The 27,814-nt window shown below is 44.5% G+C and overlaps 5 protein-coding genes across 12 annotated transcripts in view; 3 read left to right on the top strand and 2 right to left on the bottom strand.

The window, feature by feature from the left end:
- The first annotated feature begins 55 nt into the window (after positions 1-55).
- On the top strand, positions 56-8,224 carry pla2g15 (phospholipase A2, group XV). The gene is made up of 6 exons (XM_027017189.2): positions 56-362; positions 1,626-1,782; positions 3,479-3,597; positions 3,885-3,983; positions 4,658-4,882; positions 5,217-8,224. Exons 1-6 carry the CDS (start codon positions 236-238, stop codon positions 5,729-5,731), a joined length of 1,242 nt encoding a protein of 413 aa, XP_026872990.1. The 5' UTR covers positions 56-235; the 3' UTR covers positions 5,732-8,224.
- On the bottom strand, positions 7,862-12,264 carry usb1 (U6 snRNA biogenesis 1). Of its 5 annotated transcripts, none has more exons than XM_035532399.1 (8): positions 11,722-12,264; positions 10,185-10,325; positions 9,871-10,055; positions 9,539-9,722; positions 9,398-9,451; positions 9,173-9,278; positions 9,000-9,083; positions 7,862-8,789 (listed from the first exon to the last, which is right to left on the bottom strand). In XM_035532399.1, exons 2-8 carry the CDS (start codon positions 10,322-10,324, stop codon positions 8,685-8,687), a joined length of 858 nt encoding a protein of 285 aa, XP_035388292.1. In that variant the 5' UTR covers position 10,325; positions 11,722-12,264; the 3' UTR covers positions 7,862-8,684. The 5 variants fall into 5 exon arrangements, with proteins under 5 accessions (XP_035388292.1, XP_026872975.2, XP_035388290.1 ...); XM_027017174.2 differs by having other exon boundaries at positions 11,744-12,264; XM_035532397.1 differs by lacking the exon at positions 11,722-12,264 and adding an exon at positions 10,951-10,996.
- Positions 10,699-17,391, top strand: znf319b (zinc finger protein 319b). 3 transcript variants are annotated; one of them, XM_027017170.2, is made up of 2 exons: positions 10,699-10,774; positions 12,287-17,391. In XM_027017170.2, exon 2 carries the CDS (start codon positions 12,645-12,647, stop codon positions 14,457-14,459), a length of 1,815 nt encoding a protein of 604 aa, XP_026872971.2. In that variant the 5' UTR covers positions 10,699-10,774; positions 12,287-12,644; the 3' UTR covers positions 14,460-17,391. The 3 variants fall into 3 exon arrangements, with proteins under 3 accessions (XP_026872971.2, XP_026872970.2, XP_026872969.2); XM_027017169.2 differs by lacking the exon at positions 10,699-10,774 and adding an exon at positions 11,251-11,338; XM_027017168.2 differs by lacking the exon at positions 10,699-10,774 and adding an exon at positions 11,265-11,351.
- Positions 16,375-25,094, bottom strand: ccdc113 (coiled-coil domain containing 113). The gene is made up of 8 exons (XM_027017172.2): positions 25,015-25,094; positions 24,657-24,789; positions 24,006-24,167; positions 20,335-20,490; positions 19,192-19,428; positions 18,661-18,768; positions 17,881-18,036; positions 16,375-17,650 (listed from the first exon to the last, which is right to left on the bottom strand). Exons 1-8 carry the CDS (start codon positions 25,092-25,094, stop codon positions 17,579-17,581), a joined length of 1,104 nt encoding a protein of 367 aa, XP_026872973.2. The 3' UTR covers positions 16,375-17,578.
- A 516-nt stretch (positions 25,095-25,610) lies between these two features.
- The window catches only part of csnk2a2b (casein kinase 2, alpha prime polypeptide b), an 11,796-nt gene continuing 9,592 nt past the window's right edge, over positions 25,611-27,814 (top strand). For both annotated transcript variants that reach the window (XM_027017195.2, XM_027017194.2), the window contains exon 1: positions 25,611-26,447. In XM_027017195.2, coding sequence (XP_026872996.1) covers positions 26,344-26,447 — 104 coding nt within the window. In that variant the 5' untranslated portion in view covers positions 25,611-26,343. The remainder of the gene's footprint in view (positions 26,448-27,814) is intronic.

Below are 27,814 nucleotides of genomic sequence, written 5' to 3'. Positions count from 1 at the left end.
CTCACGACACCTCAGGGTATCTCTGTTCTGACGTCGTTGCCCCGCCCACCTCGGTAGTCGTTTGGTAGCGCCTTACCGCGGCGTTAAAAGCCCAGGTCGGCGGCTGCACGGTTGACTCCCTAAACCGCCTGGTCGCGGTCGCACAGCTTTGGTTTGCGATGTCTTGTCGTGGTGGTGTTTAGGCCTTGTAGAGGTGTCGTCTGCGACAGGTAGCTGATGTGTAATCTATGGGAAGATGGTGTGTGCTCGCCAGTTGATGCTCGGCTGGGTCCGGCTGTGTGTGTTGGTGGTGAGCGCCGACTGCAGGAGTTTCAAGTGTTGGGGTGGAGATGTGTGCTCGGACCGTCCGCCCGTGGTGCTGAGTGAGTTCACACACTAATACCGGTTTCTTAGTTTTATTAAGTGTTTCTGGCACGCATGAAAGGCCAGCCGACAGTCTTCAGTTGCGTAATGGGATTTCTAATGGGATTACTATTGCGATGGTTGTCACGCCTTGAAGAACTGAATAATTCTTATAAATATACATGTGTATAAATATAGACAGTTACACTTATTAGACTTATATGACCCATATATTACGCGTCTTGATGTTGCTCAGGAGACATTTTACTAGCTTATCAAGCATGGCCGTAATGCAGCTCCACTATAAACAGATATGAAAAGTCAACAAAAATCTCGATATATGTGTGATAGACTATAACTAAATCTCGTTATACATGTGATGGACTAGATAACTAGACACGGCACGGTTACGGTATCTCGGTAATGTTTGTCTCGGCGTTTGTTTTTCACATGCTGGGACTCATATGATCTTGTCATGTGATCACGGAAGGAAATGCTTGAGCAGTTGATTGACTCATAGGTTACAAACGCTGGAAATTGCGAACAAGTGGGTTTTTAACGTTCTTAATAGCCAGGTTTCTAATGTTGGCGACACACAAAATCGACCCAGGGTGTTTTGTAAAGAAACGTACATAATCTGCAGGACAACCGACATATCGCACTATTGAATGTACAGGATGCAGGTTTTAAATGCACTGATCTGTATGTCGTTAAACCGCCGTAACGCCAACGCGAATTTTCCTCCGTGAAAACTGAGAGCAAGGCACGGTACCGATCAAACACCGGTGTTACATGTACTAAAGGACCATGGGAATGTCTTCAGTACCTTATCTGGCCTTTGGCAAGCACAGCGAATACAAAGCGCTTATCCTGCAGCTTCCTATCGGGTTTGAGGTTTCAGCATGCACAGATAAATCTAATTCACAATCCCGAGCCTTTGACATAAATTGAAATATAATGACCACAGTTCTTCAGACTGAAATGCTGCTCACAGTAGGACTCGGTGGATAAGGGCCAACATGACAGTATTCCTATTTTGCATGTTTCAAGTTTGTTTTTAGTTTAGACCTTGGATCAGCTTTCTCTCCTGAGTGGGTACGAAGTGTAAAGGTCCTTATCCCTTTCTTAATAACCACACGCACCCTGCTGGTTGCTCTTCCTGGTTGTCGGTACCCTAAGCGTGGCCATCTCGACCCCTGTCGTCTGCTGTATTTGTGCGGGTTTGAGTCCAGCACGTTCTCCCGTCTGAACGGCTGTGACTCTCAGTAACTGTTGATCTGCAGTTCCAGGAGATCTTGGGAACCAGCTGGAGGCCAAGCTTGACAAGCCCAGTGTCGTGCACTACATCTGCTACAAGAGAACGGATGAGTACTTCACGCTGTGGCTCAACCTGGAGCTGCTGGTGCCCGTGGCCATTGACTGCTGGGTCGATAACATGAGGTAGGAAGTCACGAGCCTGTCCAGAACCTTCCGAATGTCTGGCTGCTAACGGCAGCTTTGTGAATAAACTGCATTCAGAGCTCAGATCACGCCTGGTTGGCCATTCACGAACACAAGCTGTTGCTCCTGTGGGGAGAGAAAGCCCACGTCTTTGCTATGCCGTCACCGGGGTTAGTTCACAGTTGACTCGTGTGCGTTTTAAAACCTCAGAACATCCGAAAGTTGACCTGTGCAAAAATGCGATCACCTGTTAGTAGTAATGCGCTTTTTAGGATTGTGATAGGGTCAAAAGGGTCACCATGCCAACAGACGTTGTGACCCACAGTCCCTCCTGTTTGGTGTCTCCCATGCATTGGCACAGGTGGTGGCACTCATCCCACATCAAGCCTTTCATGAGTTGAATCATGTGACTCTTGCAGAAGGTTGAGGAAGCAGCTTCAGGCCTTACAGTCTGTACTACTTCTGTCTCTGAACTGGGTCGTGTTGTAAGCAGGGCTGCGCAATATATTGTTTGCTAATCAATATCACAATACTGGCCTCTGTGTTGCTGATTGCAGAAGGCTGCAAAGTGCAAATTATCCTTCAAACAATCACACTTTTTTTTTTCTTCTTTCTTCTAAAGCTGTTCTTTTGATGAATCGCACATTGATATGATCCAACAAACACAAGTCAATTTGTTAAAGTCTTTAATAATGTCAAAGGATGCCTCAGTTGGTTTGTAATATGTATTGCTGGATAACTTAAGTGTTTTTTGTTAATTTTTGCAGCACCTATCACATGTTTATCTAGTGTGAATACCATTTCCGTTCTTACTCACAAATTTAGCCACAATTTATTTGTTTTTGTTTGCTTATTTATTTGGACTTCACAAGATATTCTTTGAGTGGTCCTTTATTCCCGTAATCCCATAAATTCGGACTTTATCACTATCCTCTTATTATGTCTACGTGATGATTTCGGACAAACGCTGCCCTTAACTGGCTTTGAATCAGGGGGCAGAGCAGTTCCTGTCATAGGCTTTTACACTTGGCTTTGTGGTCTTTGTTTGGTTCTTTTGAGGAAGTCAAGCAGCTGTGTAACAGTTAAGAAACAAACGTAAGATTCGCTATCTGCTGCATTGTGGGTCTGTTCAGGGTTTATCTCTTCCCATCACGGAATATGGTTTGGACTCACCTGTTATATTCAACACTCATTTTGTTCACTAACAGCTTATGCAGTATAGATCTAAATAAGGAAAATCGGGTACCAAAAGTTTGTTTGGTTATTTCTCAGGACCTTTGGAGTCATCTATACCACTATAATCATTCTGATCACAATTTATATTTGTATCTGTGTGAAATTGTATTTTGCTTTATTTAAAACATTGGTTTCAAATGTTTGAGCAGCGATACTAATGTTTTGAATGGTAGTGTGGATTGACCCTGCTTGCTTGGTGCGTGCAGCCATTTTGGTCAAACACCACCTTCAGCTTCTCCTCACAGATGTGAGCTTTTTGACTGGAAACAGGGATGTGTGTGTGTGTGTGTGTGTGTGAGTGAGTGATCTGTACACCTAATCTACATCCGAACATCTTCTAAAACTCTAGCTGTAGTTGTACCCTGATTCGTTGTCTTGATGATTAATCAGTTTAAATTTCAGATCACTGGAAGACAACACTGAATGCACCCTTGAGCCTATTGCTTGGTTTGTGCTGCAGGCTGATATACAATCGCACCACTCATGGGTCAGAGGCTCCCCCAGGTGTGGACATCAGAGTGCCCGGCTTCGGCAAGACGTTCGGCCTGGAATACCTGGACCCGAGCAAACACAGTGTGGGTGAGTGCTTTGGGTGGGTGCGGTCGGATGGTATGGGTGGAGAGTGGAGAATTGCTCATTATCCATCCAGCTGGATGTAACCATCAGGAGCGAAGGTGTCACTGCTGATGATTTGATTTAATGCGTTTTGTTTGTTTGTGAGACCCAGTTAAATAAACATAAAGTCGTAAATAAAAGCCCTAATTTGCAGAGTGTTCGGCAGTGTTCACATCTCTGCACAAGGGTGCTGTGCTCCACACACTTGCCCCCTGACATCACTGCTCTGACGGTTTTCTGTTCCACTGCAGGCATGTACTTCTTCACCATCGTGCAGGCGCTGGTGGACTGGGGTTACACCCGAGATGAAGATGTCCGCGGTGCACCCTATGACTGGAGAAAGGCCCCAAGTGAGTACACCAACCTTCTCGCTCGCCTCGCTGGTGTTTGGCAGTAAAGAATCCACTCCTGATCGCACGGAATCTGCTATGCTCCAGGCAACGCGAGCCGTCACGTCGGAGGCAGAGTTCTCGGACCTGCCGAGAGGTCCGTTTTAGTGATTGCTATAAGAAATGTCTCAGCTATGGTGCAGGTGCATGCGTGCTTCAGACTGGCACCTCGCATCAGCAGCTGGTCTTAACTAGAATACGTGCTGCTCATCAGTGATTGACTGTTTTATTCTACCGAATGTCCTCTTGGGGCTTCATGGTGGGAAGTTGGCTGGTTCCTCACTCAGCAGTCCAGATAACCTAATGAGCTGCTAGATTTTATTATTCTTAAAATTCAAATGTGCAAAAATATTTCATTTTTCCTTCACCTTTAATTAGGATGAAATGCAAAAAATATATATTTTTTGAAATAATAAAAATATATATATATATATATATATATATATATATATATATATATATATAAAATAATCTCTTTTAGTAAGTAAATAAATAACAATGAAAAACACAATGCAAGCCGTACATGCGGATGTTTTTACAGTTCGTGTAGTTTTTTAGGAGGTGACAAGTTTAGCTGGTGGAGTTTAGTCAAGGGCCTGCTTGTGATGGTAACGTTTGAGAGTTCTTTTTCCCAGACGAGAACAAGGAGTACTTCCTGCAGCTGCAGCTGATGATTGAGGAAATGGCAAACAAATATGGGGGCCCGGTGGTCCTCATAGCTCACAGCATGGGCAACATGTACACGCTCTACTTCCTTAACCAGCAGCCCCAGGCCTGGAAGGACAAATACATCAAAGCCTTCGTGTCCCTGGGCCCCCCGTGGGCAGGCGTGGCCAAGACGCTGAGAGTCATGGCGAGCGGTAAGGACCCGCGGAGCCACTGGACCGAGACTTGGGGTCCAGAGCGGTTTAGGTTCACGTTGTCGGCTGGGTCCTCAGGACTGAGTGTGATCCACTGAGCTTGGACATGGGTAGGCTTCTGACCTCCAGAAGCTGGGGCACTTGGGTGTTGTAGAGAGAAGGTCAGGTTAAGGTGCATCACGCCCTAACCACTGGCAGTTTGTTTTTAATGTGCATGGAATGAATCATTCTGGTGACGTAATGAGGTGGTTGGTTGATTATTTATTTACAGAAGTGGCTTAAATGTCACTGGCATATTTCCTTTCGTTAAAACACCTTTGCTCTTGTGGTGTAGGTGATAATAATCGTATTCCAGTCATCAGCTCTCTGAAGATCCGTGCCCAACAGCGCACTGCTGTGTCCACCCCCTGGCTGTTCCCGTACGCCCACACCTGGCCCGCCGAATTGGTCCTAGTGTCCACCGCCACCACCAACTACACGGTCCGCGACTATGAGCGCTTCTTCAGGGACATCGGCTTTGAGGACGGCTGGTACATGCGGCAGGACACGGAGGCGCTGGTGAGCAGGCTGGTGGCGCCGGGTGTGCCCGTCCACTGCCTTTACGGCACGGGCCTTCTCACGGCGCGGGGCTACCACTACGAGGCGTTCCCGGACGCAGAGCCCAGCAAGGTGATGTTCGACGACGGTGATGGCACCGTCAACGTGCGGAGCGCCTTGCAGTGCAAACGCTGGAGCGATCAGCAGCGTCAGCCCGTGAGACTCGTCGAGCTTCCCGGCAACGAACACGTGGCCATGCTCCTGAACGTCACCACCGTCACCTACATAAAGTCCGTTCTCTTCTCGCCCTGATGCAGACCGTTAGCCGCACAGCCAGCGTCTGGTGCAGACTTCCCCTTTAATTAGAAGACGTGATCAGGGATCATTTTCACTTTCCTGACATAAATGGCAACAGTTCTGCTTTGTTGGACAGTTTTCCACCTGAAGGCCGATCACTTCTGCCTTGGTGGCTTTTTTGACATGCTGCTGCATCTGGCGTTCATGTCCTGTGATTGAGATGTGTCTGTCTGGTAGTAAACGGACAGCTTGGTCCTTGTCATCTGGAAAAACGAAAGAAGATTTGTTTTACTTAAGAAATGAGAATTCATCTACATACTCGTGCAGAGGCAGAAACTGAGGGTAATTTTCTATTTGGGGTTTTGGACATCCTACGTTTTAAGTTAGAGATGTATTGATATTTGCTACAAATTCTAAGCCAAATGTTCAGCCAATATCTGTGCCATGTTGAAGTTGAACAGATTATAAGGTGCCTCTGGATTTTGGGGAGATGATGGAACATTATGTGGATCATCACATACATTTTTAATTGTCACCTAAAATATTATTTTTGGAACCAGTGTGCTAAATTAGATGTTTTAATTTTGAAGGATCGACGTTCCTACCTTTGTGTTCCCACTGTCGGATGCCTGGCTGAACACGGTCAGGTTTTCAGACAGATTAAAAGACTAATGTTAAATTTTAGAACTCCTTGGGCTTGATGTGCAGTAAAACAAAGAGAGATTACTTGGATGAACTGGATAGGGGTCCTTATGACACTGCCAATGGAATCTTTCAGTTTCCCAAATATAATCAATAAATGTCCAGAAATGTGAAGTCTCTCAGCAGAGCAACACTTTCCTCTGTGACTGGTTATGAAGCTGGACAGCGTTCGAGCCATTTTTGCTGTCCTGGCCAAGGGAGATGGGTCCCACTCATGCTGCTCTCAGCTTATGCAACTTCTGTACAGATCCCACAGATGCCTTATTAGTATAATAACGAAAACAAAAACTTTAAACTGCCATCAAGTTGGACTTTAAGCACAACCAAATAAATGAATTTAGCCTTAGAATTCTATTATGAGATTTCTGCATCTTTTTCTTGGCTTCTGTTACAGTGCAACTGTGCTTCACTGCATGTCTCCTACCGAGACCTGGAACACTGGTTTAATGTCGGTTCCACGCCAGATAACCTGTAACTCGCCAAAAAGGTGAAGTTGTCTTAGACTGGAGGACCCTGCGATGAGACGGTCGCCCCCTGAAGAGACCCATATACACTGGGCTTAACCTGTGTCTTAACCCATGTTGCTTTGCTGATGTAGCAAGCTCTGCAGGACAAACAGCTTGCCTGATTTAAAGGTACATTAAGGAATTTATTTTTGCTCGTTTTGTTTCCTTGTTGGCTGACGAGAGGGCTTTAATGGCTATGAGGCACACGGTGTGCAAGTTTGCTCAGTTGTACCCATCGGCTGCAGAAAAGATCGATTTCCCCAGGTCTGTGACTAATGCCTCACTGCTTTTAAGAATTCATTTTAATTGTAAAATTTTGTAAAATTTTAAGAGAAATGTTTATTTTGCCCACCTTTTAAAAAATCTTCAGGAGTGCTAAATAAATGACCATACATGTAGGAACCTAGATTATGATGTTACTTAAGATTAACCAATCCTGTCTTGTCTTTTGTAAACACAGTCCTAACTGGTTTTGCTGAAATCCTGGGTTCCTGTTTTAACACACCAAGGCTTTGTCCTGACCTATTTGAGGAAGTAAGCGATAACTTGCTAATTGGGCTGAGTAACATTACAGGTTGTCCTGTAAAACATAAGATTTTCATCAAATGTATGCATTTCAAAATAGCTAGCAGCACTTTAACTGGAAATGACCGTACTAAAACTCAAAACACAAAAATGGCTCATATGACTGTGTTAAGATATGAATGTGGTCCGAACTAGAATTGAAACTTTGAGGCATTGGTGTTTCAAAAAATCTTGAAACGTTGTAGAGATGTAGATAAAAGGCATGAACGCCTGAAAGCAATGACACTTTAAAAGCCCACCATCAACCACCCTAATCATGCTTTTAATTGTTTGTTTTGAAAGTCTTCTAATTTGCATGCACCTATTTCTTACTTTGAAAAGTCTTTATTTAAGATGATGTTTGTTTGTTTCTGGCAAGAGCCTTTTATGTAGAAAAGGGGGGGGGGGGTTCGCGGTGCACAGGTTATGTCCAGTAGGTGGCGCTTTTGAGCAGGGCGCGACCATTTCCTAGTCATTTCATCCATTTACGTGTTTATTCTCTAAATTATGTTGGATGAGGAGTCAGTACTGTGCTTATTTACGTTTTGAAAAAATAAACTTAATATGAAGCTTTCTTGTGACAGCAGTAAAAGTGGGACAGAAAAAAATATTGATTGTGAATATGTATGCGTTCAGTATTTACTGTATGTTGTGCATACAAGAACACAACTTTCAGACTCCCATTTGTGATGTAGCACTGGTTTTCCACTAAGGGATAAAAACCCACTTAAGACAACGTGGAACACTCTGAGCCTCTTTTGTGTGTGCATGTGAGTGAAAGACATTTGTGTGTTTCAGCAAAGCCTAGTCTGATCAGAGTGTTTCTTTAACATTTTAATATAATCAATTACAATCTCTTCAAAGCAAAGAATGGTGTGTGAATCCTGTTACTGGTGCATGGAGGGGAATAAAGTGGGCTGAGCTGAAAGACCAGTTTACCAACACAAAGATTAAAAAAAACATGAACAGTTCAATCCTCAGAAAGGCAGGAACTTCTCACCTCAGTTTCATTGTGCAGGATGCAGTCAAAAGACCACCTATTATGACAAGGTGCACACTAACTCACCAGAGAAGAGTCACTGGTTTAATAACTTTTTTAATGAACTAATTTGCTTATTTTACAATATCATAAAATGATGCTTCCAGATTGTGAATTTTTCATGTGTGACTCTGGAGTGAAAACTTTCACTATAGAGTCACTGCAGTGGGAACAGAAAGACTTTATTTCCCGTTTTGCATCGGAGCTCCCTGCAATTCAACCTTATTTGGAAAGGTCCAGCTTCATGACTGTCCACAAGCCTCTGCCGAGAGAGTTGAACAGTTAACACGTTATAGCGGTTCACTCAGGTCTTTAACTTGGATGACTGGTTATAATGAGTCATAACAGTTTAGTAACATAAGCAAAATTATATGGTAATCTGAAACAGTCCATATCCAGTCAATATGCACATGTATAGCACATATCAGGCCCGTGTTTACCTGCTGATATAAATATTTGCTTAGGGCTGTACCTGTAACTCTGACAAACAGGCATCCTGGAGTTTGGCAGTAAAGTCACCAACACACCAAGCCAGGCTTACATGAAAAGATGGGTTCTGGAGAAGGAGCACAACAGCTGGAGGTGAAAAACACATGAACCGTCTGAACGAGCTGTATATGAAATGCGTGCTTTAACTGCAGAGACCTTGTAAAAAGTGCAGAGGCTGAACTCCTCCATGGTCTCATTTATTCTTCTCATGACCTCGAGCAGCTGGCTGTGTCCTGCGTAGACCTCCATACCAAGAAAAGTCCTACAAGAGATACAATGAGTCACAATGTCCTCCAAACACTTACCAATCCAACGTGATCTTTGATCCAGCATGCAATCTGAGTTGCATTAGCTACATCAGCCCAGGAAAATACAACATGCCTTGTTTTTTCATGATTAGAGTACACCTTAAGTTTATCTGCTGAACACACAAATCTGCAAAAAGAAAAAGAATAACCACAGTTAGAAACAACACTGTGATTGATGACCTTGTGTCAAAGGGTGTGCACACTAAGCCCCGACCTCCTGCAGGGTGCTAGGCCCGTACGTAGAGACCGCACAAACGGCTGGATCCAGTGGTGATGCAGGACCACGGTCTTAGAGAGGCTGATGTGGAACTCATCGGCTCGGACAAGGGCGACACCATGGCCTGCTGCGCCACTCAGCAGCTCATCCAGTAACTCTAGGAACACATCTTCTGGTTCATCTGAGATTCAGAGTTGAGACTCAATTGCCAATTTGCACATTTGCCCGTGTGGGGCTACTTTTGGAGGGAGAACAGTGCAATTCACTGCCTTTTTTACATTTTGCATCAACATAGCTTTATGATAACTATCAGATCTTCTGCCCCTTACATGGCAAATAAATGTAAGTGGCCCAGTTTCCTCGCTCGTGCTCAAAGGCTCGCAGACGCCCTCCATGTTGTGAGCAGTCATCCACATGCTCTTCCTCCGAGTCTCCAAACATCTCGAGCACACGGGCCGGAAGTGGAAGGACCTTGCGTGGATCGCCCTGGTGTCCCACAGCCCCAGTGGTGACCCTGACAAAAAAAACAAAACAAAAAAAACCCCAGAGCAAACCAGTTTTTCACACACCAGCCATCACAGTATTTCAGTTTTTCACACTGCATCCATCACAGTATTTCATTTTTCACCCCAGCACTTCACACCTGCTTTCTGAGTCGTGTGTGGTAAACTCCCTTTTCCTGGGAGCACTGGCGTCTTTGACATCAGGGTTCAGTTTCTGGCGCTTTCGGTTAACAACTTCATTTTCCTCGTCGGAGCTGCTACTGCTGTAATTAACCAACATCCTAAAAAACACACAATCTACTTATTTACATCCACTAAAACATACACGCCGAACAATGCTCAATGTTGCTATGAGGAATTTATACACTTCAAAATCATAAAATTTATTACTCCAAGGTAACCCAGCTAAACTATTACTCCAACTTAATATACTTAAATGCACACTAAGGTAACCCAGCTATACTATTACTCCAAACAGATGTGCATAAACGCAAGCATGCTTTAAGATAAACTATGTGGACTTGCTTCCGCTGGAAATAAAACCTTGTCTGTCCACCGTGGCGCTCCACCTACAACAAGATCTGACTAAAGGGTTCCAGTCAGCCCAGTTTACTCTCAAAAATCCCAGTAACACGGATTCACCTTTGTGGGTGTGACGACCGATAGGTCGGTCTCATAAACGGCTCGTTGGTAACGGAACCTGCGTGAAAATATTTCAGCCTCGATATTTGTGAGCTGTCGTTTCGAAAACCATTATTTATTTATTTGTTTTGCGTTTTATGCTCGGATAGGCGGCACGTTTCTGTCCACGTTTGTAATAACCGAACAGCCACCCGCGTCGTAACGTTATGCTAGTGTTAGTTTACGGGCCAAACCGACATGTTGTCGTTATGTAAACATATTTACGGTTTATTTCGCCTCAGACGGCTCCGGTTCCGGTGAGGTCGTCCGTTATTTCCTATTCAGGTTCCTGTGCGTGTGTGAGAGAGGGTTCTCGGTGGTCGGCGAGTCCCGTGTCGCTGTTACAGCCCGAAACACGGTGGAGATCCGCGCAGCTTTGCGGTCGATCTTGACCGTGTGCGTGTTTTACCGGGAACGCCGGGCGCCTAGAAAACCACATTCGTCTGATTGTACCGGGAATCTGCGCGCTTTCACAACCCGGGCGCAGGCAGCGGCCTACGGCGCCGTACGACCACGACAGACCGCGGATGAGCTGAGGCCTTCACCCCGTCCGAGACCAAACCGTTCAAATTGCGCCGCCCAGACGGAGTTTCCGGACGCCCCGTTAATTCAGGTGAATCGCACAGGTATATATATATATATATTAATTTATTTAAGCACGACCAGTATCTCCGCCACACGGGAGGCTAGCCTTGCGCTTATGCTAATCTGTTAGCTAGGTTAGCATCGCAAAGGTCCGTTTCAGTGACTCCGGTATCGAAGGCTCGTTTTGACGACAAAGGGAACGTGTGTCGTGCAAATATATGCGTTGGGCACAAATCCGTGGGGTCTGAACGCCGGTGCACTCGGGTTGGCCGTGTAGCTGCTAGAGCCTGGATGGGAGTGCGTCTCGTCTAATTGTAGGTAAACAAATGCGTGTGGACTCATTAGCGTTAGCTGGCCTGTGGAGTGTCGGAGTGTTGGTGTTAAAGTCTGCACCCACCGCCCCTCTCACACCTCTAATAAGTTCGGTTATTACCGAGCACACGCCTTTTCCGCGTCGTGTGTGGAAGCGGAGAGCCGTTCTTTACGGGGAGAGACAAAAGGGCCCGGTGTTTGTCCGTTTCTCCTCCCGAGCTCGGCCGGGTCGGGAGAGGTTTTGGTTTGCCCCCTCGGGGTTTTCCAGCCTCACCACGAACCAAATCTGATGGAAATGAAACTTTGTGTTTTTAGTGTAAGGCGTAACGTTATTAGATCAGTCTGAAGGCATATGAGTTTTATTTTTCGCGCCACCCGTTTTAAATAAATAAATAAAACTCGTACCAGTTGCGTTGTTATCGAAACAGTTTTTTATATATATTGGAGTGACTATATGATCAATATTGTTGTCATTAATTATGTTATTTTAATCTCCATTTGTTGTCCAGTTAGTTTTGATGTCGACTATGTTGCCTGTTGCTGCTTATTGCGCTATAGTAGTTATCGCTTTATTAAAACGTCCAAGTAGTAACTGGCGCGATGAAGTTGTTCGTCGTTTATAAACCGTTTGACGTCGTTTCATTAAATTGTTTTCTCTTTGCAGGAGTTTTGCACCAGTCTGAAGAAAACGGACGCCAGGTGCAACCTCACAATTTGAATCCAGTTTGCAGTTTTTCCACTTAAATAATGCCCACAAATACTGTGGTCTGAGTTTTTTTGGGGTGGTTTTGTTGTTTCTTTCTGGAGCCAACAAGGGCTCCTTAGCCTTTGGGTGCGATAGAGTTCCTGGGTTTTTTTGGTTTTTTTTCTCTCGTGTGGTGGTCTCTTGAGCCGTCAAAATAAGTTCCTCTCTGCCTCCCCACCTCTCCCACCGCGGCCAGTCCAACAACCCTTTCCCCCTGGATTCGCACGGTAAGAGGTCCCACTACGGCGCAAAGCTGAATCCCTACACGAGAGCGAGGATGACGGAGGCGTGGCAGCAGCATGCTGTTGCCCCGCCTCCCGTGGTCCACACCATACCGCCGGGGGCGGAGAACGCCCTTGGATGCGCCGTCTACGGCATCGTGCTGCAGCCGGACGCGACGCTCCAGCAGTCGCAGCAGCAACAACAACAGCAACAGCAGCAGCAGCACCACGGCCAGCATGGGCAGCAGCAGCACCAGGCACAGCAACCCTCCCTACAGGTGGGCAGCGAGGGCGGGCACAAGTGTGGAGCCTGCGGCCACGACATCTCCCACCTGGCCAACCCCCACGAGCACCAGTGCATGGTGAGCCAGGACCGCTCCTTCCAGTGCACGCAGTGCCTGAAGATCTTCCACCAGGCTACGGACCTCCTGGAGCACCAGTGCGTGCAGGTGGAGCAGAAGCCATTTGTCTGCGGCGTGTGCAAGATGGGGTTCTCGCTGCTCACCTCCTTGGCGCAGCACCACAACTCGCACAACAGCACCAACCCCATGAAGTGCTCCATATGCGAGAAGACCTACCGGCCCGGCTCCTCGGGCAACGCCACGCCCACCTCGTCGGCGACCAATCCGGGCCAGCCGTCCAACGACGGGGCGTCGGCCAGCAGCAGCGCGGCCGTGGGCTCGTCCGGCCAGCCCGCCTTTGAGTCGTCGGCGCCCTACAGGCCGTACAAGTGCTCGGTGTGCTCGAAGGGCTTCCGGCACCTGTCCGAGCTCACCCGACACGAGCGTGTGCACACGGGCGAGAAGCCCTTCAAGTGCGAGACGTGCGACAAGAGTTTCAGCCAGTCATCGCACCTGGTGCACCACCAGCGCACGCACAGCAACGAGCGGCCGTTCAAGTGCGCCGTGTGTGAGAAGAGCTTCAAGCACCGCTCACACCTGGTACGCCACATGTACGCCCACTCGGGCGAGCACCTGTTCAAGTGCAACATGTGCGAGCTGCACTTCAAGGAGTCGTCTGAGCTGCTGCACCACCAGTGCCAGCCGCAGGGCGCCCGACCTTTCCGCTGCGCTACTTGCGGGAAGGGCTTCAAGCGGCCATCGGACCTGCGCCAGCACGAGCGCACACACTCGGAGGAGCGGCCCTACCACTGCGAGGACTGCCAGATGAGCTTCAAGCAGCAGTACGCGCTCGTGCGCCACCGGCGCACGCACACCGCCTCCGCCGACCGCCCCTTCAAGTGCAACCTGTGTGACAAGGGCTTCCTGCAGCCGTCGCACCTGTTGTACCACCAGCATGTGCACGGCATGGACAACCTCTTCAAGTGCGCATCCTGTGGCAAGGGTTTCAGCCAGTCAGGCGAGTTGCTCCGCCACAAGTGCGGCGAGAGCTCCTCCACGCCCACGAACCCGGACAAGCCGTACAAGTGCGACGTATGCGGCAAGGCCTACAAGAAGGCCACCACGCTCCAGCGCCACCAGACCACCCACTGCAACGAGAAGCCGCTGAAATGCTCCCTGTGCGACCGCCGCTTCCTGTCGTCCTCGGAGTTTGTGCAGCACCGATGCGACCCATCCCGCGAGAAGCCCCTCAAATGCCCTGACTGCGAGAAGCGCTTCAAGTACTCGTCGGAGATGAATCGCCACCGGCGCGTCCACACAGGGGAGAAGCCGTACAAGTGCGCCAGCTGCGACAAGGGCTTCAAGCAGCGGGAGCACCTGGCCAAGCACCAGAGCGTGCACTCCAGGGATGCCCAGTTCAAGTGCGTGTGGTGCGGGGAGCGCTTCGCAGACCTGGGGGCCCTCCAGGAGCACACGGTCCAGCACACGGCCGAGGGGGGCGGGTACCCTGTACCTTCCCTCATTCAGTAACTCTCCTCTTCTTCTACCCTGTTTCCTCCTCTGCCAAAATTGTGTCTGGCAAGATTGAGCAAACTTAATCTCTCTAGTTTACTGTGTTGCCCAGTCATGTAGACTTACAAAGAGATCTGACTGTCGAGCATCCTGTGGGGGAGGATGAAGGGGGGGGGGTGCGGAAATGAAAGAAAAATGGTCTTATATATAAAAATTACCCTTTGATACCCAGAGGCATTTCAACATTTGATTTTGGAGACAGAACAGAGGGTTATAGGCATTGATTCCTTCCAGTTCTCAATAACGGTCCCTTTGATGAAAGTGTGGGGGGGGGGGGGTGATGAAGTACAAAACATTTAAATTTGTTCTGATATATTGTGCATAATATTTTAAGGTGAGCGAAAGGAGGAGGAGAAGTGGGCTTGTTTCCAACTCTGGGATATGAAGAAATGGTGCCCTCTGGTGTCTGAGAGCAGCTTTAAGACTTGCATAGTCCCCTTTGCCAGAAGAGGCTTGCCTTCACTTTAATAACACATTGTCCAGTGTCCCATTTTAAGATGTGGAGCATTGGAGTTTATTTAAAAAGACAAACAAAACAACAAAATATATGGCTGTGTGCTGATTTTTGTCTGGTAAATTGTTAAGGAATCGATTATACTGTTATTCTGAGTAAAGCAGGTTTTTAAAAAAATTTTTTTTTAAGAGATTCTAGTAGCTAGTGCATATGGGCTGTAGTTTGCGTGCTTCTTGTCTGAGTATAATTTGTAGTTAGATTAATTTGTAAGGAGCAGTTGAGGAGTGTTTCAGTCACTAGCCTTGCTCCGAAATGAAGGAGTGTACTGCTCTCGTCTCGCAACAGAAAGGATGAAAACATACTGTATATATCCACACAAGTCTTCACTTGAAACTATATTGCCTGCGTTTAGTTGACCCCTCAGCTAGTGGTAGCTGACAGGATATTAGGAATCAGATGGGGAACTAGCCTATATTGTGCTATCATGAACTATCAAAAGTGTCTGTAAGTGTGTGTCTGTGTCTGAGCCCTATGATGGGGCAACCATGTACCAAGAAGAAAAACGAAAAACGAGCAAAAAAGTCAAAAACCCAACCCAGTCACTAATGTACTGTATTGCAACCCAAAGGGATGGACCTAACCAGCTGAAACATTGAGGTCATCAGTCTCTCTTTCACTGCTATATGCATAAATATATAGAAACTATATAAAAATATATATATACTTCACTCTTGTATACATGCAGTTCATAATACCACAAAAAGAAAAATCAGTCAACAGCTGTCCTGAAATTGCCTAAAACCTTAAAAAGGCTTTCTGTTACTGTATGTACATAGGTTAGTATGTATGCACCATGTCTGCCGGTCTTGTCATTAGATATTGTCTTTCTTAATCTGCGTCGACTGTTTTATAAGTAGCTTTTTATTAAGTGGAACACTCGACTCATCCTTTTCCTCCCACTTTTTAATTTCTCTCTGTGTGGAATCTTAGGTGTAGAGTTCGATTGTGCCGACGTGTTTTCCGAGTCGTGCGGAAGTTTGTCTTTGAAGAAATCTTCGTCCCTGTCCCTCACTGTAAGCCTTTTTTAAACGTCAGTTTCCGTCGTGCAGGTGAGCGTGTCGGGCCGCCTCTCTCCCTCCCCAGTGTGAAGACAGGAGGTGGAGACTTGGGCTTCACCCCGGCCAGCGCTGAGTGGGGGATTTTTCTACAGTTTGTATAGATTTCTCTTCTTTTTAGCCCCCCCGCGTTTATACTGCATCTCGGTGATGCCCCGCCCTCCTTTATTTTGTAACAAGCATGAGGTGGGGGGGTTTTTTTTGGGGTTTTTTTTCCTCTTCTCTTTTTAAGAAAACTAAATTCATTTTGGTTGCCCAGTGATTTAGGAGAAAATAAACCGAGGGCCGATGAAGGCGGACTCAATTACGACACTCAGTTTTCTTTATTTTAAATACATGCGTTGTACAGATCATAGTCATAGCATGGATGCTGTTTACTGTTTCCTAGAAAACTCTCTTAATACAGCTTTGTTTCCTCATTGCAACCCCCTCAGCCCCCCATTTAATTTTTTTTAGAATAACCAAACTACCCTGGACCTTGAGCTGATGGAGAAAGGGCAGCACCCATGTCATCTCCAAGCTGCCTAATTTGACACTGATCCATAATAAAATGTTGATTTGAACAACATAACAGCAGCAGCAACGTGTTGTGTGCGTGGTGCTGTGTCGGTGTGGTTCTGTGCTGACCCCTACAGGCAGTGTTGTGCGCTGATTGGAGCCCGTGGGCTGGGGGCATGCTGCAGAGGTTTGGGTATGACCATTGCCCTCAGCACCGCGGTGCATACGCAGGCCAGGCACTTTGGTCTTGGGCTTGAGCAATGCTGGGTTTCTTTTTTTTCATTTTCTTTCTTTTTTTTCTTTTCTTTTTTAGCATATATTTCACATTTTAATAGTGTATGGTTATCCATTGCTTGACAATATCAAGGGGCTTTTTTTCCCCCCAACCACAGGCATTAAGAGGTTTGACAGAGGTTGTGATTTTAAAGTGTCTTTTTTTTTTTTTTCACGTTTGCATTGTATATTATTTTTTTATTAATATTGTTTAAAATTTCTATATAAATATCTATATTCCTGGTGTGAGGATCAGGACTACGGGGGAGAGGAGGTGGGACCTTTTAACTTCAAGGAGAGGTGGGCGTGGCCCTTCTTCCCCAGTTGTCCTGGACTCCGCCTCCTGCATGCCTGCTGTGTTAGTTCCTGTAATCTGTTTTGAAGTATCTGTGCTTCTGAGCACACTTACTTTTTAGCTTTTTTCAAATTGTAGATTGTGGATGAGCTAGTAAGAAAACATCATGTGGCAATGGATGTGACATTCATGCTAAATATCTGTATGTAGCATTTAATATACACAGCACTAACTAATAAACTTTTTCATTAATAATGCTTGTATGTCCTGGGCATTATTGCTTCATATTTTACCCATTTTCTCTTTTATTATATGTAGCCTGAATTCTATATTTAAACCACATTTAGGGGGAAAAAAAACTCAAGTGGAAAGGTTTGAGTTTGTGGGCAGAAGACTTGAGGGTGTAAGGTAAGGTGGCTCCAGAAGGCTGGTCCATCCTGGGTTAATCAGACACTGGAGCTCCTGCTTTGGCATGCAGCCTGTTCCAGGCCTTTGTGTGGGACTTCAGTGTCATCTGCAAATTTCAGAGGAAATAAAGATACAGAGTGGCAAAATATGGCTAATTTGATATGATAAAAATGTTATTTTTGATGGGTAATCAAATAAGCTTTTACTAAAAGATTGCCAAAAAAGACTTCTCAAATGGGAGATATCTCGACATTAAAATTCTTCCTAGAATAATCTTAAGCATCCACAAAAGTATCTCTGGAACACATTTTCATGTGTCGTGTCTCCACAGCGCACCTCTGCGACCTCGATCTTGCGCCTCCAGGTCTTCACACTCTGCTCCAGCTGGCTGTGCAGGGCCCTGGCCTCCATGTACTCCAGCACATGCGGTGCACTGAAGTCCTCCAGCTGAGCTTGGAGCTTCTTGTTCTGAACCTCTATTTTGGCTCGCTCCTGCACAGAGAAGACGGAACAAGACAGATCTGTAACGCCGAGAACTTGCTGCCGTCAGCCCCTTCTTCAAAAACAAAACTACCTTATGCTGTCACTTGTGGGATACAGGAAACTTGCAGATGCATTTTATAAATGCTTAGTTGTAGACTGTAATCTCTCTAGGGATAAGCCACTTTTTAGGGATTTTCTACTCCAGCTTGTCAGTTTCTTACAAAATATGAGTGACTGACCATTTCCAACACAGCATTAACACTTGGATGGTAGAGGTGTGGCTGTGGGTTCTGACCTGCCACAGCACAGGTACTGGGGTTTTCACAGTTGTGTTTGGGAATGATGTGCAACAGCGGCCCTTTGTGGCCAAAAACCATGCACTGAGGAAAGGTTAGAGGATGGCTAAACACACTACTGTGCAAGGCAAAGGCGGACCTCACAGTGCACTTACAAGGGCTTTATAATGAAGTGGCAGGTGACTGTAAACTAGATAGAAAGGAGGGAAGGGTGCCTTCAAATAAGATGTTTCCTCAAATGCAACCTTTTCTAAAAGGTTTAGTGACACCCTAAATGCATCATATATTTCAAATTATTGTTTTGGTGAATGTTTGATGTAGACAGAAGCGATCTGACCTCCTCCGCCTGCTGAGTCTCTTTGTCTGTCTTCAGCAGCAGGTCCTCATGTGAAGCAATGTCGCTGCTCAGAAGCTTTGACTCACTGGTCAAACTCTCAAGCTTTTTCTGCAACAGAAAAACACTACAATGTGCCAAACATCTCACCCTCTGGAGTGGATTTTGATCCTGGATCAGCCTGAAGTGCTCACGTTAATGTTTCCCCTGTTCTAAGAAATCTGATTCATCAAACTATTTCTCCCTTCATGAGCCCAACGACGACACCACTGATGTAAGCAAATGCTGATGTAAGGAAAAACCGCATTGTCATTAGTACACTATGTTTGACTCCGTGCAAAGACAGTTGAGTTTCAGAAAGTGAAAGTCCTTCCCTGGTTTTAATTCCCACCACCTGGGTTTGCTAATTAGCACAAAACCAGCAGGGCTTTCTTTATAGCGAAATAAGATGGAATATAAAAGTAATGGCAGCACTTTTACTTCCTGAAACTGAATGCATGCCCTTCTGCTACTGCTGCAGATGGGAAAATCTACCTTGTATGTGTTCAACAGCTTTTGGGTGTTCCCAGCCAGCAGCTTGAGGTGTAGCAGGTCCTGGTTGCATTCATCGATGTGCTCCAGGTGCTGGCGGTTCTCAATCCTCAGCTGCTGGAAGTCGACCTCGTGCAGCACCTCCTCCATGTCCTCCTTGTGGAGCAGCTGCAGCTGCAGCTTGCGTGTCTGCGCGCACAGTGCCGTGTTTTTCAGATGGAGCTTTTCGACCAGGGAGTCCTGCCGAGCGGAAAACAAGCAAGCACTCAGTCTCTCGAGCCTGCGACGGGGGGCATTTGCACGCAGGCTGACTGAAAGGACCGGCATGCAGGAACCAAGGAGGGCACAAGTGTTTGACTCTGGATCTCAAATGCAAAATCAGCTCCTACATTTTGGAACCATTGGTAATTCATTTATGTCATTGTTCTCAGATCCCAAACCTCACAGTCTAGGTACTACTGACTAAATATATATATACTGACTACTACAGGTACTACATTCCCATTACCTAGGAATGGCCAATCAGCTACATTAACTGTTCATTCAAATACCGGTGATTACAAAATCCAGGGCCTGAAGTTGGATTTGGAGGTCTGGATTTTAATACCTCTTGAGTAGAGTAATGCGTGTGTGAGAGAGAGAGTAAAATGTCTGTTTAAAATGTTATATTAAACATACCCAAAATACTTTGTCCATTAAGGGAGAAAATACCATCATTGAACAAATGCCAAATATCTTTATCTTCACCCCCAAGCCAGTCCGCGAGGCCTATGGATGCTCTGCGTCGCATTCTATCCCAACCAACCTTAATCAAACCACTGGTACCAGTGTGGAGCTGGAAGCTGGGATAGAGCCAAACAATGTGGGCCCTGATGAGCGAGGTAACACTGCTCAAACTTGTGGCCTCCACGTTGCTGGGTCTGAGAAGCCCGCTGTATCCAACAGCAGTGCCTTCACTTCCCACACCACTGACCGCTTTAGGGAACTGGGTCTTGTTCCTCTTGCTGAACCAGCAAATTAGCCCATTGTACTTAACCACTAAATTATATTCTATCCAGATGTGCATGGGATGTACAGGTGAAAGTAAAGGCAGCCGGAGTAGACGTCTGGATTTCTGTCTTCACAATAATACGACTCATGCCTTACCCTAGCTTTTATTCGGTCCTCGATGTAACGGATGACCTTCTCTGGTCTCACCATGACACCTTTCTCCTCACGCAGGGGTTTGACGATGTCACGCTCAAACTCATATCTCGCTTTCTTAATGTCTGCCAGCTGCTTGTCAGTCACTTGTATCATCGCCTGACAGAAAGAGGACATTAGGAGAGGGGTTATTACCTCCAGCACACCTGGTTCAGATGATGAGGGGATCGATAGCTAAATGTAACCAGCTGAATGAAGGGATTGATAGTTAAATGTAACCAGCTGAATGTAGGTATTGATAGTTAAATGTAACCAGCTAAATGTAGGGATCGATAGTTAAATGTAACCAGCTGAATGAAGGGATTGATAGTTAAATGTAACCAGCTAAATGAAGGGATTGATAGTTAAATGTAACCAGCTGAATGTAGGGATTGATAGTTAAATGTAACCAGCTGAATGAAGGGATTGATAGTTAAATGTAACCAGCTGAATGTAGGGATCGATAGTTAAATGTAACCAGCTGAATGAAGGGATCGATAGTTAAATGTAACCAGCTGAATGAAGGGATTTATAGTTAAATATAACCAGTTGAATGAAGGGATTGATAGTTAAATGTAACCAGCTGAATGAAGGGATTGATAGTTAAATGTAACCAGCTGAATGAAGGGATTGATAGTTAAATGTAACCAGCTGAATGTAGGGATCGATAGTTAAATGTAACCAGCTGAATGAAGGGATCGATAGTTAAATGTAACCAGCTGAATGAAGGGATTTATAGTTAAATATAACCAGCTGAATGAAGGGATTGATAGTTAAATGTAACCAGCTGAATGAAGGGATTGATAGTTAAATGTAACCAGCTGAATGAAGGGATTGATAGTTAAATGTAACCAGCTGATTGTAGGGATTGATAGTTAAATGTAACCAGCTGAATGAAGGGATTGATAGTTAAATGTAACCAGTTGAATGAAGGGATTGATAGTTAAATGTAACCAGCTGAATGAAGGGATTGATAGTTAAATGTAACCAGCTGAATGAAGGGATCGATAGTTAAATGTAACCAGCTGAATGAAGGGATCGATAGTTAAATGTAACCAGCTGAATGAAGGGATTGATAGTTAAATGTAACCAGCTAAATGAAGGGATTGATAGTTAAACATAACCAGCTGAATGTAGGGATTGATAGTTAAATGTAACCAGCTGAATGAAGGGATTGATAGTTAAATGTAACCAGCTGAATGTAGGGATTGATAGTTAAATGTAACCAGCTGAATGAAGGGATTGATAGTTAAATGTAACCAGCTAAATGAAGGGATTGATAGTTAAATGTAACAAGCTGAATGTAGGGATTGATAGTTAAATGTAACCAGCTGAATGAAGGGATCGATAGTTAAATGTAACCAGCTGAATGAAGGGATCGATAGTTAAATGTAACCAGCTGAATGAAGGGATTTATAGTTAAATATAACCAGTTGAATGAAGGGATTGATAGTTAAATGTAACCAGCTGAATGAAGGGATTGATAGTTAAATGTAACCAGCTGAATGAAGGGATTGATAGTTAAATGTAACCAGCTGAATGTAGGGATCGATAGTTAAATGTAACCAGCTGAATGAAGGGATCGATAGTTAAATGTAACCAGCTGAATGAAGGGATTTATAGTTAAATATAACCAGTTGAATGAAGGGATTGATAGTTAAATGTAACCAGCTGAATGAAGGGATTGATAGTTAAATGTAACCAGCTGAATGAAGGGATTGATAGTTAAATGTAACCAGCTGATTGTAGGGATTGATAGTTAAATGTAACCAGCTGAATGAAGGGATTGATAGTTAAATGTAACCAGTTGAATGAAGGGATTGATAGTTAAATGTAACCAGCTGAATGAAGGGATTGATAGTTAAATGTAACCAGCTGAATGAAGGGATCGATAGTTAAATGTAACCAGCTGAATGAAGGGATCGATAGTTAAATGTAACCAGCTGAATGAAGGGATTGATAGTTAAATGTAACCAGCTAAATGAAGGGATCGATAGTTAAACGTAACCAGCTGAATGTAGGGATTGATAGTTAAATGTAACCAGCTGAATGAAGGGATTGATAGTTAAATGTAACCAGCTGAATGTAGGGATTGATAGTTAAATGTAACCAGCTGAATGAAGGGATTGATAGTTAAATGTAACCAGCTAAATGAAGGGATTGATAGTTAAATGTAACAAGCTGAATGTAGGGATTGATAGTTAAATGTAACCAGCTGAATGAAGGGATTTATAGTTAAATATAACCAGCTGAATGAAGGGATTGATAGTTAAATGTAACCAGCTAAATGTAGGGATTGATAGTTAAATGTAACCAGCTGAATGAAGGGATTTATAGTTAAATGTAACCAGCTGAATGTAGGTATTGATAGTTAAATGTAACCAGCTAAATGTAGGGATTGATAGTTAAATGTAACAAGCTGAATGTAGGGATTGATAGTTAAATGTAACCAGCTGAATTAAGGGATTTATAGTTAAATATAACCAGCTGAATGAAGGGATTGATAGTTAAATGTAACCAGCTAAATGTAGGGATTGATAGTTAAATGTAACAAGCTGAATGTAGGGATTGATAGTTAAATGTAACCAGCTGAATGAAGGGATTTATAGTTAAATATAACCAGTTGAATGAAGGGATTGATAGTTAAATGTAACCAGCTGAATGAAGGGATTTATAGTTAAATGTAACCAGCTGAATGAAGGGATCGATAGTTAAATGTAACCAGCTGAATGAAGGGATTTATAGTTAAATATAACCAGTTGAATGAAGGGATTGATAGTTAAATGTAACCAGCTGAATGAAGGGATTGATAGTTAAATGTAACCAGCTGAATGAAGGGATCGATAGTTAAATGTAACCAGCTGAATGAAGGGATTTATAGTTAAATATAACCAGTTGAATGAAGGGATTGATAGTTAAATGTAACCAGCTGAATGAAGGGATTGATAGTTAAATGTAACCAGCTGAATGGATTTATAGTTAAATGTAACCAGCTGAATGAAGGGATCGATAGTTAAATGTAACCAGCTGAATGAAGGGATTGATAGTTAAATATAACCAGTTGAATGAAGGGATTGATAGTTAAATGTAACCAGTTGAATGAAGGGATTTATAGTTAAATGTAACCAGCTGAATGAAGGGATTGATAGTTAAATATAACCAGCTAAATGTAGGGATTGATAGTTAAATGTAACCAGCTGAATGAAGGGATTTATAGTTAAATGTAACCAGCTGAATGAAGGGATCGATAGTTAAATGTAACCAGCTGAATGAAGGGATTGATAGTTAAATGTAACCAGTTGAATGAAGGGATTGATAGTTAAATGTAACCATCTGAATGAAGGGATTGATAGTTAAATGTAACCAGTTGAATGAAGGGATTGATAGTTAAATGTAACCAGCTGAATCACACCAACAAGGACAACAAAACTGTGATGATGGAGAGACGTCCAGGACCAGAGTTTAAAATAGCTTCATTGTGCCTGCGTAAGCACAAAATTATATTTACCTGACACTTTTATCCAAAGTGACTTACAATTATGACTGAGTCATACTTCAGCAATTGAGGATTAAGGGCCTTGGGCCCAACAGTGGCAACTTGGCAGCTGTGTTTGTCTGTGAAATGATGATATAACCTTATGGTTCTGGAGCGCTTGCTCTGATGCCTTGTTGAGCTGTTCCAGATCTTGCCTCATTGCATTCACTTCCTTCATGCATATGTAATACTTCTGGTCCAGCGTCAGGTACTGGAATGGCTCCTGAGAAGCCCCTTGAGTACTGGATTTCCTCCCACGCCCCTTACGTCACAAGTAAACAACACATCATGGGACAAGACGATAAATACACAAACGCACACACATAACCTAGTAAATGACCTTGAGCCAGGTTCTCATAGGCTTTGGAGTATCAAGCTCATCATCACCACTGCATACTGCAGAATTTAATATTTGCACTGCCTGCCGAGATTCTTTGTATTAGAACTACAGGGTCTCAAACGCAGCTGTTTGGGAAGCAGGACTAGACTCCTAATGAGCAAGAAAAGACAGCAGTCAGCAAGGACAAACTCTCCTGGTTGAAAGAAGAAAACTCCAGAAGGCTCACTCTCAAAGGGGGCCATCCTTCTCCGAGCGACAAAATCATCAATAACAAATGGAAACAACTGCAAATGAACATTGTTTACAAAGCCATTTATGACCATCTTTTACAACATTTTAGAGAACTCACTCCTAGCCCAACACTGTTATTAAAGTAATCACTGTCCAGGAGACAGTGTGAGACATATTCACCGCTCCTGTCTCCATCTGTGAGGTGGTGCCCACCGACACTGGCGCGAGCTGTGGATCCGGCTCGCGAGGACCGAGTCGTCTAACGTAGCGCTCAAACGTCTCCGTCTCCGCGCGCAGCTCTGCATTGGAGCGTCTGAATGATTGAAAAATTACTCAAAACATGCAAAATATATGCCACTATAACACATAGTTAACAGGTATACTTTGTGTTTAGAATACTCTTTATACTTGGGATATTGTCTAACGACAAGGGTTGTAGTCTCGGTGTTTTAAAATATCCTGTTTACTCTGATATATTTGTTCATTTGTTAATAAATTTGGGTTTGTTACTTTTTTTTATTACTGTCATATTTCTAACCTCAGGTCTTCCACAAGTTCGACGAGCTGTTTATTATCAGCTTCATTATCGTTGCCTTCAGTCTTCGCCATGGTTGCCATCGTCGCCATGGTTGCCATGGTAAACAAGGCAGGGGTTTTTTTTTGGGGGGGGGGGGGGGGGGGGGGTTTGGCGCAAGCGCGCTGCCGATACAATGTGTACCCGCATCCGTGTCAATTATGTAATGTATCCTCAATGAAATAATTAATGGATTTCACGAATCACTGTAAATTATAACGGTTACACACTTAATAAAATTTGAGAAAGATAGATTAAGTTGAAAACACTAAAAATAACTGGTTTTTAGAGTTATTAAACACATAGATATGGATTACAATTTACACGCCCAAGTCACACCATAATATATACACGTTATTTTATTATTTTCTTAATATTAAGTGCAAGAAACTGTTTCGGGGACAAACAAGTAAAGCAACTTAAAGCTGCTTCAGTACTGAAGCCCCTGGGCTATTGTGTCACTGTGCATATAAACAGGCCCAGAGTTGCGCTACAACCCCTGACATGCGCAGTACGGCCGCTCCGAGTACTTCCGAGTGCCCTGTCGTAATTGACGGACGCGCGGCTCCGTTTCCGGGTCCCCGTGTTGCGGAGAGTCTCCCTGCGGTACGTGGGGGTGTGCGGCCCGGGGAATCTCTCAAGAAAACCTGCGAGCTCCCACCACCGTGGACGGTCCGGGTGGGACGCGAGAGGCTTTCTCCCGCAGTTGTTCGTCGTCCTCGGTGACTCTGAGTCTCCCGGAGTGTTAGCGAGCAGGCTACCGAGCTACCAGCACGGCTCCGCCGCTCCGCTCCCTTCTCCAGCGGGTCCGCCGCTCCGTTTACCCCCAGGTTTGGGGGGGGGGGGGTATTTGTCCGCCCAAGCCGCGTTTCTCCGGGCTCTCACGCTGTGATCCGTAGCCGTGCTAGACGCTCCGCTTGAAGGCTGCTGGTGAGGGATATTGCCGGATCTTAATACTTTGGCTCTTGGATTTGCAGCTCATCAGGGGTGGGGGGGTTTAATCCGCTGTAATTACAGAACCCCCCCGCCTTCTCCAGCTTTGGGTTTGTGGGAGATTTTTGTTACATTTTTTTTTACAAAGTTTTTTTGTGTGTGATTTTGCTCTCCCTACGTGAAGACGCCATTTCTACCTCAGTCTTTTTTGGCGTCTTCCTCGACCCCATCAGTTCATCACCCGCAAACGGGTGTCGTTAATCGGCTTCCCCTCTCACAAGCCAAGATATCAAACACCTTGACTAGACCCCCGGGCCGAGGGAGATCGGGCGTAGCGGATACGGATCCCCGTTGCCCGCCATGCCTGGCCCGGTGGCCGGCAGTAAAGCTCGGGTGTACGCCGATGTCAACACACTGAAGAGCCGGGAGTACTGGGACTATGAGGCGCATGTGCCCAGCTGGAGGTGAGTACTCCGCAGCACTGGGCTGGGCGAAGGTCCCAGTTCAAAGTCTGTCGCCTTATATCCCGCTATTTAAATGCACCCAGAGGCTGACATAAGGGCCACATCACATTCAAAACGAATCGAGCGGCAACTCCTTTTTTGAGACGTGTGTTTCGGTTTTGTTGTAACCCTTGATGGTATGTGGGACTGGTTTCCCACTGCCCCAGGCTCCACGTCTGTGTTAGCACTGAAATATTCACCGAGTAGAGTCATAAAAGTCTAGTAAGAGTAGTAATAAGAGTCTAGTCACAAGAGTATAAGAAGAGTCTAGTAATAAGAGTCTAGTAAGAGTTTAGTAGTAAGAGTTTAGTAATAAGAGTCTAGTAAGAGTTTAGTAGTAAGAGTTTAGTAATAAGAGTAGTAAGAGTTTAGTAGTAAGAGTCTAGTAATAAGAGGTTAGTGATAAGAGTTTAGTAATAAGAGTTTAGTAAGAGTCTAGTAAGAGTTTAGTAGTAAGAGTCTAGTAATAAGAGTTTAGTGATAAGAGTCTAGTAAGAGTTTGTAATAAGAGTTTAGTAAGAGTCTAGTAAGAGTTTAGTAGTAAGAATTTAGTAATAAGAGTCTAGTAAGAGTTTAGTAGTAAGAGTTTAGTAATAAGAGTAGTAAGAGTTTAGTAGTAAGAGTCTAGTAATAAGAGTTTAGTGATAAGAGTCTAGTAAGAGTTTAGTAATAAGAGTTTAGTAAGAGTCTAGTAAGAGTTTAGTAGTAAGAGTCTAGTAATAAGAGTTTAGTGATAAGAGTCTAGTAAGAGTTTAGTAATAAGAGTTTAGTAAGAGTCTAGTAAGAGTTTAGTAGTAAGAGTCTAGTAATAAGAGTTTAGTGATGAGTCTAGTAAGAGTTTGTAATAAGAGTTTAGTAAGAGTCTAGTAAGAGTTTAGTAATAAGAGTGTAGTAATAAGAGTCTAGTAAGAGTTTAGTAATAAGAGTTTAGTAATAAGAGTTTAGTGATAAGAGTCTAGTAAGAGTTTAGTAATAAGAGTTTAGTAATAAGAGTCTACTAAGAGTTTTGTAATAAGATTCTAGTCTCCGTCTGGAGGATGTGTTGTGCCTGCAGAGCTAAGGCGAGACAGGGCTAATCTAAAATAAGGCGAGACAGGGCTAATCTAAAATAAGACGAGACAGGGCTAATCTAAAATAAGACGAGACAGGGCTAATCTAAAATAAAACCAGACAGGGCTAATCTAAAATAAAACCAGACAAGGCTAATCTAAAATAAAACAAGACAGGACGAATCTAAGACAAAATGAGACAGGGCTAATCTAAGATAAGAAGAGACAGGGCTAATCTAAAATAAAACGAAACAGGGCTAATCTAAGATAAACCGAGAC

Source organism: Electrophorus electricus, chromosome 12, assembly GCF_013358815.1.
Source record: "Electrophorus electricus isolate fEleEle1 chromosome 12, fEleEle1.pri, whole genome shotgun sequence".
NCBI lineage: Eukaryota > Metazoa > Chordata > Actinopteri > Gymnotiformes > Gymnotidae > Electrophorus > Electrophorus electricus.
The sequence above is the reverse complement of the archived record's forward strand: the minus strand, read 5'-3'. Positions and strand labels throughout refer to the sequence as shown.

What these genes read in the sequence shown, in the direction of transcription:
- pla2g15 (XM_027017189.2), top strand. Translation starts at nt 236, where the DNA reads ATGGTGTGTGCTCGCCAGTTGATGCTCGGCTGGGTCCGGCTGTGTGTG. An exon ending in CCCGAGCAAACACAGTGTGG is followed by an intron (nt 3,598 to 3,884) that starts GTGAGTGCTTTG and finishes GTTCCACTGCAG; the next exon opens with GCATGTACTTCTTCACCATC. An exon ending in GCTGAGAGTCATGGCGAGCG is followed by an intron (nt 4,883 to 5,216) that starts GTAAGGACCCGC and finishes CTTGTGGTGTAG; the next exon opens with GTGATAATAATCGTATTCCA.
- usb1 (XM_027017173.2), bottom strand. Translation starts at nt 10,721, where the DNA reads ATGAGACCGACCTATCGGTCGTCACACCCACAAAG. An exon ending in GGCCTAGCACCCTGCAGGAG is followed by an intron (nt 9,452 to 9,538) that starts GTCGGGGCTTAG and finishes TTCTTTTTGCAG; the next exon opens with ATTTGTGTGTTCAGCAGATA. An exon ending in CCTGTTTGTCAGAGTTACAG is followed by an intron (nt 8,790 to 8,999) that starts GTACAGCCCTAA and finishes CTCTCTCGGCAG; the next exon opens with AGGCTTGTGGACAGTCATGA.
- znf319b (XM_027017170.2), top strand. Translation starts at nt 12,645, where the DNA reads ATGACGGAGGCGTGGCAGCAGCATGCTGTTGCCCCGCCTCCCGTGGTC.
- ccdc113 (XM_027017172.2), bottom strand. Translation starts at nt 25,094, where the DNA reads ATGGCAACCATGGCGAAGACTGAAGGCAACGATAATGAAGCTGATAAT. An exon ending in AAGCGCTCCAGAACCATAAG is followed by an intron (nt 20,491 to 24,005) that starts GTTATATCATCA and finishes TCTTTCTGTCAG; the next exon opens with GCGATGATACAAGTGACTGA. An exon ending in AGGACCGAATAAAAGCTAGG is followed by an intron (nt 19,429 to 20,334) that starts GTAAGGCATGAG and finishes TCCGCTCGGCAG; the next exon opens with GACTCCCTGGTCGAAAAGCT.